The following is an 8,966-nucleotide window of genomic DNA, read 5'->3' on the forward strand; positions in this document are numbered from 1 at the left end:
AGAGCAGTGATCATTTCCAGGGTTGTTGACTTGGGAGCTCAAGGGCAGCCCTAAAGGGAAGTTTTACCCCTCAGATTGTCCCCATTGCCATCTCCAGCTTCTGTTGCTATACTCTTAGGAATGTTACTGTAGAGCCTCCCCTCCAAAGGAGTGTCACTGTGCATCCCCCACCCAGAGCGTCACTGTACTGCCGTCTCTTCTCCAAGTGCTAGCTACAGGAGTGCTTTCCCTCCCTAAGGAGTTCTTCCTCTTACAGCATGCTCCTCAGTCCTGCCCTAAAGGACCCCAACGCTTCCTGTGCTGTCAAAGGTGCCCTTATCTTGCTCATTCCAGACAGTGGCGGGGTAGGCAGAGTGTGAGGAGTTACACAGTTTCAGACTCACCCGGCCATCTTGGACGAGAAACATCCTAATCTGTGTGTACTGATAAGAAGGGAAGAAAGTATAGTGAACTGAATTTCCAATTGCTTAGAGAGTGACTGTCAGGGGGCTGAAACTTGGGGATGCTGCACTGTGCTGGCTTAAGGCTTTAAGGCAAATGGTTGTCAATCTTCCTGACACCGTGGCCCTTTAATACAGTTCCTTATGTTGTGGTGACCCCCCAACCATAAAATCAGTTCACTGCTACTTCATAACTCACTTTGCTACTGTTATAAATTGTAATATAAATATCTGACATGCAGGATGTCTGATATGTGACCCCTGTGGGGATCATGACCGACAGGTTGAGAACCGCTGCTCTAAAGGGGTTCTTGGGGCATCTATCTGATGGCTAGCCCGTGGAACTTGGTGTGCGGCAGCAAGGATACTGGTGGGAGGACAGAACTACGTGCCCAGGTGGAGGAGCATCTGTGTCAACCACATGGGTACTGCACCTAAGCCCAAGATCAGATTTCTGCTGGCTAATTAGGATGGCTGTTTAGATAACTGAGAGAAAATGTTGGCATTCACTGGGGTGTGTGGTTCTCATGGAGACAGGACTATTCTTTAAAAATAAAAATGATTTCAGAAGGATTTCTGCCCATGAAATCCTTGTCTAGGTCTGTATCTGGTGCCCCAAGCCTTCTGGAATAAGCATCTCATTTAATACTTAGAGCAGCCCTCATCAGTAAGGATGAGAATCCAGGCAGAGTGACTTCCGGGTCCCATGGTTCATCTCTTTTCACAGAGATAGGAAGACTCTCTAATGTCTCCTCCAAGCACTGACACATTTCCTGGGGCCAGGTATTCCCGTCTCCACTTTGCCCTTGTGGTAATTGTTCAGATTTTGGATTACATACTAGACGTGGTCGTGTTGAAGAACATGCAAGCGGAGGTCAGGCGGACAGGTCACTATGCTCGCTAGCTGATGTGTTAACTTTGAACAAGCCCCACACATTTCTGAGCATTGTTTTCCACAGTTGAGCTAGAGATGTGCAGGCCTGTGAGGAAGGAGTTTTGCCAGACGTTCAATGTCAGAGGGTATGTGCACACGTGTGTGTGTGTGTGTGTGTGTGTGTGTGTGTGTGTTTGGGGGGGCACAGAGGCTTTTGAGTTTATGCAAGGTCTTTGTTCACTTGCAGAGTAAGATGACACATTGTTCATTACTGCTCCAACCCTGGCACACAGTGGGCACAAAGGCGAAATCCTGGCTCAGTGAATAACATGCTAGCCGAAGGGACGTCCTGCTCTTGTAAGTTTTAGTGGTATTTTAAGTGAAGGAGTTCAGAATGTGGAAGACCGTGCCTCTAATCTTTCAGATTCTGGTTGTCGGGGATGGGGGAAAGCAGTGTCTAAGCCCTGAATCTTGGGGCTACCATAGGCTGACGTCTCTGTGATCTGCTCCAGTTAGGGCGCAGGCGGGGTGCAGGAAACCATAGGCGCCGGCAGAGGGCGCCAGATTCCCGCAGAGCATGTGGCACGGCGTTCGGGGTGCTTGCGGGGCGCGGGTCACGGGCTGCACTCGTGAGTTGACCGTAGAAGCGCCTCGGCGGGCGGAACACGCAGAGAGCGGCCCGGGAGCTGGCGCAGGTTTGGCAGAGTCGCGGAGCGTGGCCTCCCGGAGCGGTAAGCACCCGTGTCCCGGGGCTCCTCGTACCCCAGTTGCGGGGCACTCGGAGACAGCGCAATGACTGAAGCGGGCAGCTGTCCGGGGCTTGCGAGGCGTGGGTGTGGGCAGCGTCCGCTTTAACCCCGAACTTTGGATGGAACTTGGGGTTGACCTGGAGAGGCGCTGAGTGCAGGGACCCAAGTTCGGCTTACTAAAGATTTGAACGTCAGGGTTTGTCCCTTGGGTTCTGTCTTGATCCGGGGTTCCCAGGGTGGGCGAGGTAGCCAGAGGAGGCAAAGCGATCACGTAGGCGTCCCAGAGCTCTGCTCCAGCTGCGCCATCAGGGACCCACGTGTGGCTGTAGCCCGCCACTCTGCCTGTCAAGCTGAGCCCATCCCCAGGGCCAGGAGGGGATGCAGAGGCGGGTGGCCCATGCCCTTGCCTACCTGCAGCTCTTGCCACTGCTGATGGGGTGCGCCACGGGGAGGCTCGGGGGTCCTTCCCTAAGACCTAGGAGCCGAAGGGAGCCAAGCACTGGGTTCCCTCAGACAAAACAGAAAGCTGTCCCAGCCCTGGTGGTGCCTCTCTGAGAGCTCCCGGGGCAGCGATGTGTAGGTGGCCAAGGTAGCAGGAGGGCACAGCTTCCTTCGTACCTGGTCTGGGATTCCTTACCCAAATCCAGCCCAGAGAATTTTTTTGTGCATCAGGAGGGGAACCACTTGCTAGGCCGCCTGGACTCACTTTGGGAGCTCCAGAGGTTTTGGGAGAGGCGACCCCAAAGCAAGGTAGGTGGTCTTGACAGACTCGCCCAGGAGTTGATGAACTGGTATTTAACGTTGCTAAACATGCGAGCTGTATATCATCTTGGTGAACGACTTTGTATTTTCCTTTGCTTTTTAGGGCATCGTGATACATGGGGCTCCAGGGACTTGGGGGAGAAATACATGTATTTTAGGCTGTGTCTCAGAGGAAGAGACAGCAACCCTGAAAAGTGACTATAACTGACCAGGAAGAGGCCGCAGATTCTCGAGTTAAAGGCTTAGTATATGCTGAAAAGCGGTGCTATCCTTGGGGAATCTAGGGATCAGCCAGTGCCCGGGAGAGCGACCTGGAGCACGGAACCCAGAAGATAGATGGAAAGCAAGAAGGTCCTTTTCCCGGCATGGCTTGGGTTGCTACAGGGAAGCTCCTGATGGAACATCTCTGTCCTTTAGTCCGGGCAGTAATTGGGTCTGGGCAAGGGGCTGCTGCCTGGTGAGTGACCAGAGGAAGTCTGGCTAAGCCTGCTCAAGAACACAAGGACCAAGCCACCAGAAGTGCTTTCTGTCTAGAAAATGGCTCTGAACACTTCTACCATGGATGGAGCAGGGCTGGCCGTGGAGAGGGATTTCTCCTTTCGCATCCTTACGGCCTGTTTCCTGTCACTGCTCATCCTGTCCACTCTCCTGGGGAATACCCTCGTCTGTGCGGCTGTCATCAGGTTTCGACACCTGCGGTCCAAGGTGACCAACTTCTTTGTCATCTCTCTAGCTGTGTCAGATCTCTTGGTGGCTGTCTTGGTCATGCCCTGGAAAGCCGTGGCTGAAATTGCTGGCTTTTGGCCCTTTGGGTCCTTTTGCAACATTTGGGTAGCCTTTGACATCATGTGCTCCACTGCATCCATCCTTAACCTCTGTGTGATCAGCGTGGACAGGTACTGGGCTATTTCCAGCCCTTTCCAGTACGAGAGGAAGATGACCCCCAAGGCAGCCTTCATCTTGATCAGCGTAGCCTGGACTCTGTCTGTCCTCATCTCCTTTATCCCAGTGCAGTTAAGCTGGCACAAGGCAAAACCCACGTGGCCCTTGGATGACAATGCCACTTTCCTGGAAGACACCGAGGATGCCAACTGTGACACCAGGTTGAGCAGGACGTATGCCATTTCATCCTCCCTCATAAGCTTTTACATCCCCGTAGCCATTATGATCGTCACCTACACCAGTATCTACAGGATTGCCCAGAAACAAATCCGGCGCATCTCAGCCTTGGAGAGGGCAGCGGTCCATGCCAAGAATTGCCAGACCACCACGGGTAATGGCAACCCCGTGGAATGCTCTCAATCAGAAAGTTCCTTTAAGATGTCCTTCAAGAGAGAGACTAAAGTGCTGAAGACCCTGTCGGTGATCATGGGGGTGTTTGTGTGCTGCTGGCTCCCCTTCTTCATCTCGAATTGCATGGTCCCCTTCTGTGGCTCTGAGGAGACTCAGCCCTTTTGCATCGATTCCATCACCTTTGATGTGTTTGTGTGGTTTGGGTGGGCAAATTCTTCCTTGAACCCCATTATCTATGCCTTTAATGCTGATTTCCAAAAGGCATTCTCAACCCTCTTAGGATGCTACAAGCTCTGTCCTACGACGAATAACGCCATAGAGACAGTTAGCATCAACAACAACGGGGCTGTGTTTTCCAGCCACCATGAGCCTCGAGGCTCCATCTCTAAGGACTGCAATCTGGTTTACCTGATCCCTCATGCCGTGGGTTCCTCCGAGGATCTGAAGAAGGAGGAGGCAGGTGGAATAGCTAAACCTCTGGAGAAACTGTCCCCGGCCTTATCCGTCATACTGGATTATGACACCGATGTCTCTCTAGAGAAGATCCAACCTGTCACACACAGTGGACAGCACCCGACCTGAATTCTGGGTCCTCATCTCTGAAGCTAGGATTTCCCTCGAGCTTGCTCTTAAGGAATTACAGTCTGGTGGGACTGTGAGCCACCATGAGATTCCCTCTGTTGCTTCTGAACAATTGCAAAACTTTCCAAATGCATCACTTCCAGTGTGTTTTCTAGGGACATGCCAAGAGCTGCAGGGGAAGTGACTTTGGCTCTGAAATCATTTTTGAAACTTATTGTCTCTAGGATGTTACAAAAAAAGCTAGAGTCAAGAGTGAACCGTAAACAGCTTCACTTAGAAATCAAAACTTTCCTAGGAAGGAAGGGAGAGAGTTGAGTTTGCTGTGTCCAAACAGGTGCTAAAACTGTCCGAGCAGTTTTCAGATTGTAAAGGTAGGTGCACGCGTTCGTTAACTATTTCTACAATAATCGAGCCTTACAGCAAGAGTGGAATTTCTCTTTTTCAGGGTTGACAGATGTTCTGTTGGTAATGGTTTTATTTATTATTTATTTATTTATTTATTGCATTATATGGATATTTTAAATTTATCATAGTGAATCTATATTTACCATATTTAATAGAACAAACCAGTGTGTTCCGTGACTGAACAGTCCATTGTACTAGCACTTTATGAGCCCGTGAAACAAAGACACAGACTCTGAGATTCTGAGTTGTGAATTGCTTCTAGAAAACACAGCAAAGACTGTTGTGGTGGCTGCTTAACTCCACACGGACACGAATACATACAAGATGAGAAGTGACTAATGCCACCAATGCTCTCGACCCTAAAAATATTTTGAAAAGATTTTTTTTTTTTTAAAAAAAAGAAACTACTATTGTGTTCTGAGTGTCTTAAAAGGCAGGGGCTTTCCTGGGGTGAATTTGCACTTCTGTAAATATCTATGTAAAAGGCAGCTCAAGAAGGATACAACTTTTCATTTCTGTCTTTGGATGGTGAGGAAGAGCATATGCCACTTTGTATTTATGTAAAATAATTGGCCCTCCCTGTCGTTCCTCATTTCATGCTTGAAATAGCTTTCTGAAACAAGCAAATGGCTGTCCAGGATTAAGATCTGCAGTGGGCATGAGCTGTAAATTCATGGGTCACAGCTGCCCCTCTGCTGGGAAGCGTCCATCACTGGTTCTTCAGCTGCTCGTGTCTAACTAAGCCGGCTGCTCAAGGGGCTACTTTTGTAGAGATTTAATCTGAATTTAGTATCCCCTTTTCGAAAGAGTTCTTCAATGTTGGTGGGAAGCTAGCTAATGAATGGTGCCCCATCATCACATAAGATGCTTCTGCTGGTGGGAGGACCAGAAGAGGCCCTTCCCCTGTGTCTTGAGCACCCCAGAGTTATCAGTATCCCTAGTCACAAACGCTATTTTTTTCCCTCTGTGGTTTTGAATCTAGTTTTCACGTCACAGCCTGGACTGCAAAAAGTACCATCAAGTCCCCTCATGTGGGGATGCAAACTCATGTGAGGCATGCAACAGTTTCCTTTCTGAAATGTTTACAAGTGTTCTAGCTAAGCAGTTGGTTCCATGTGGACCGGACTGATGAAAAGGGAAGAGCTTGCTGTCAGCAGCTCCTGCCTCGGGTCTGTGTCATTCTGTATTTCGAATGTTTTCTCAGCTCTGCTGCTTGTATGCTTTCTTACAATAAAAAATATTTTGTGAATTCAAATCGACCTCAGTGGAGCTGTGTTGCATTTGTTAAACACATATTAAAAGCTAGGCTGTTTCAGGTCGACAGCTAGGGGAGTGAGGCCGTCTCAGATACGCTTTCCTTGCTTAAGACGGGAATCTCTCTTGTATTTGCCCCAAGCTGCTTTTGGTTATTTCAGTGGAAACTAGTGTCTCATGCTTTCCTTGTGTTTTAACCGTGTTCTGAAAAAGAAATCTTTGTCCACTTGAGGAATCAGTCTGCTTCTCATTTTCGGCTCTTTCTTTTTAAGAGATTATTTGTAAATGGAGTAGACTTTTAGAAAAAGCTGGCTTGCTCTGGGTGACTGATTTCATGTCCGACAGCAGCCACTACGCATGCAAGTGGTGCTTACTTTCAAATGCAGCTAGAAATGACCTGTTCTACAGAACTCATGGGTTGCGATGCTGGGATCGCCACGATGCTTAACAGGCACACCCTTGGATTCTGTCAACGCGACTTCCCTCCTAACTCAAAGTGGGAAAGGGCTCAGCAGCTGGGGATGCAGAAATTAAGGGTTAAGTTTATAATTTGGAATATCACACAGCAGATGGCATCTCTATAGAACCCCCACTTGCTTCTCCCAGGCTCTGGCTCTCAGTGAACACATCTGGAATAAGCACAAGGAAAGCCTTGCACCTTTTCTTCATACCTCATGACTTCTGGAGGGCTTTACTCCTGGGGGCTCACCATGGTCCAGGCAGGAGCTCAGCCACAGGCTACCGTGCTCAGGCAAGGCTGTCACTGTAGAGCCCATGAAACCTGACCCAAGGGCCTCCCTTTAATAGGCTATTTAGAGGTGATTTTAAATCATTATAAAATTCAGCACACCTTGCTCGCCTTGAAAAAGATGTACTTTGGGTTTCTCTGATGCTGGATTGATCAAGACCATCTAAAAAGGCTAGTTCTGAAAACTATAGAAGCAGCATTGTGGTAAGACTTGTATTCAATTTTTTACTCTAGTGATGGGTTATGAGACAATTTCAGAGTTTCTTTTTCTTCTTCATGGAAAAAGCTGCCTTCAATAAAGACACACATAGTGAGCAACAGGAGAGGAAGGAAGTTTGAGCTCCAGGCCTGTGAACGGACATAATCACTTAGGTCAGCCACTGGCTCCTTCTGGGATCTAAGCAAGAGTTACTGTGAACATGTCCATCAACAAGAAGGGTGGGGCTTCTGCTTAGGTTTCTTCAGTGAAGGCTCAGCCTAACGCCAGCTCTTTATTCTTTCTGGGGACCCCTGCTTGGCCTTGGCCCAGGCATGCACTGGCATTCCTTCTCATTTCTATGTTTTATCTCAAGCTCTCTGCCCAGTGTGCCAGTCCACAATTAGGGTCTGGGAATGCAGAAAGTCTAGGGTCTTCCGTCAATAAGGGAGTGAGCATGAGTGGGTATATTTTCCTCTCTCGTGCCCTTTTATGAGATGAAGATAAGTGTGCAGGCTGCCTGAGGGTTGAAATGAATGTGTGGAAATCTGGTAACATTGTCTGTTAGTGTTAATGGCTCTGCATGCATTTGAATTTTTGTATGGAATGGAATTGATTTTCAGCACACATGTAGTCTGGGATTCTCCCAGACACCACTGTCTTCTGCTGTCGCTATTTGCCGTTTCAGAAACAAGTGACATTTTATGGGTTCCTGGTTAAGAAAATTGCCTTAAGCTGTCACTACATGGTGATCGAATCTGCCCACAACGTTTTAATCCACCAAATCTCCTTATCTTAGAGAATTTATTTCAGGAATCATAAGCCAACGACTTGCTCCGTCTGTGCCGGTGACTATGCAGCTTGCTTGTCTATAAGGCTGGCTGGCAGGGGTCATCGGAAGGAGTTAGCATGTGGGTCACAAGATTGTGATACTCTGTGGACATGATGTAGCCCTACAGATTTGTTTGAGGTCACTGAGTAGGAAGCATGACCGGTTTATTTGCCAGAGGACCGAGAGCGCAGAGTATACAGCACAAACATACGGCCAGGGTTGCTGCCTGGCCCTTCTGTCACGTTCATGCTCATGCGACGCACAGATTTAGAGTAGTAGCATTTGGACTCTAGGCAGTTTAAGATTTGCGAGTTGTAATTTAAATAGTATTAGACACTCAGGATTAAGCTCTGGCTTAAAAAAGGGTTAAGCTTCTAATTGCTATGAGAGAAAATGTACGGGGCCAGTTAGAATGTTTCTCGTGACTGCAGAGCAGATTCCCTTGGCACTAGGCATTTGCGGATGCCTTTAGCCATCGAGGAGGACAGGCTCAGGGACCACCTTGACCATCCTGGGGGACAGAGATACGAACAAAGTGGCAAATGGCACTGGGGCCCGGGAAGACTGGGTTTCAGGGCAGGAGGTTTTGTTTCTTTTAACAAATGGATCCAGGGGGCTGGAGAGATGGCTCAGAGGTTAAGAGCATTGCCTGCTCTTCCAAAGGTCCTGAGTTCAATTCCCAGCAACCACATGGTGGCTCACAACCATCTGTAATGAGGTCTGGTGCCCTCTTCTGGCCTGCAGGCATACACACAGACAGAATATTGTATACATAATAAATAAATAAAATAAATTAAAACAACAACAACAAAAAACAAATGGATCCATTAT

The 8,966-nt window shown here is 48.4% G+C and overlaps 1 protein-coding gene across 1 annotated transcript; it reads left to right on the plus strand.

The window, feature by feature from the left end:
• The first annotated feature begins 3,104 nt into the window (after positions 1-3,104).
• On the plus strand, positions 3,105-4,787 carry Drd1 (dopamine receptor D1). The gene has a single exon (XM_041660497.1). The coding sequence runs from the start codon at positions 3,363-3,365 to the stop codon at positions 4,698-4,700; it is 1,338 nt and encodes a 445-aa protein (XP_041516431.1). The 5' UTR covers positions 3,105-3,362; the 3' UTR covers positions 4,701-4,787.
• Positions 4,788-8,966: the final 4,179 nt, after the last annotated feature.

The sequence above is a fragment of the Microtus oregoni genome, unplaced genomic scaffold (genome assembly GCF_018167655.1).
Source record: "Microtus oregoni isolate MIOR12 unplaced genomic scaffold, Mior012 000011F_ref0000422, whole genome shotgun sequence".
In the NCBI taxonomy this organism is placed as follows: Eukaryota; Metazoa; Chordata; class Mammalia; order Rodentia; family Cricetidae; genus Microtus; species Microtus oregoni.

Bases quoted from the DNA above. Each gene is read 5' to 3' on its own strand.
- Drd1 (XM_041660497.1), top strand. From the start codon at position 3,363: ATGGCTCTGAACACTTCTACCATGGATGGAGCAGGGCTGGCCGTGGAG.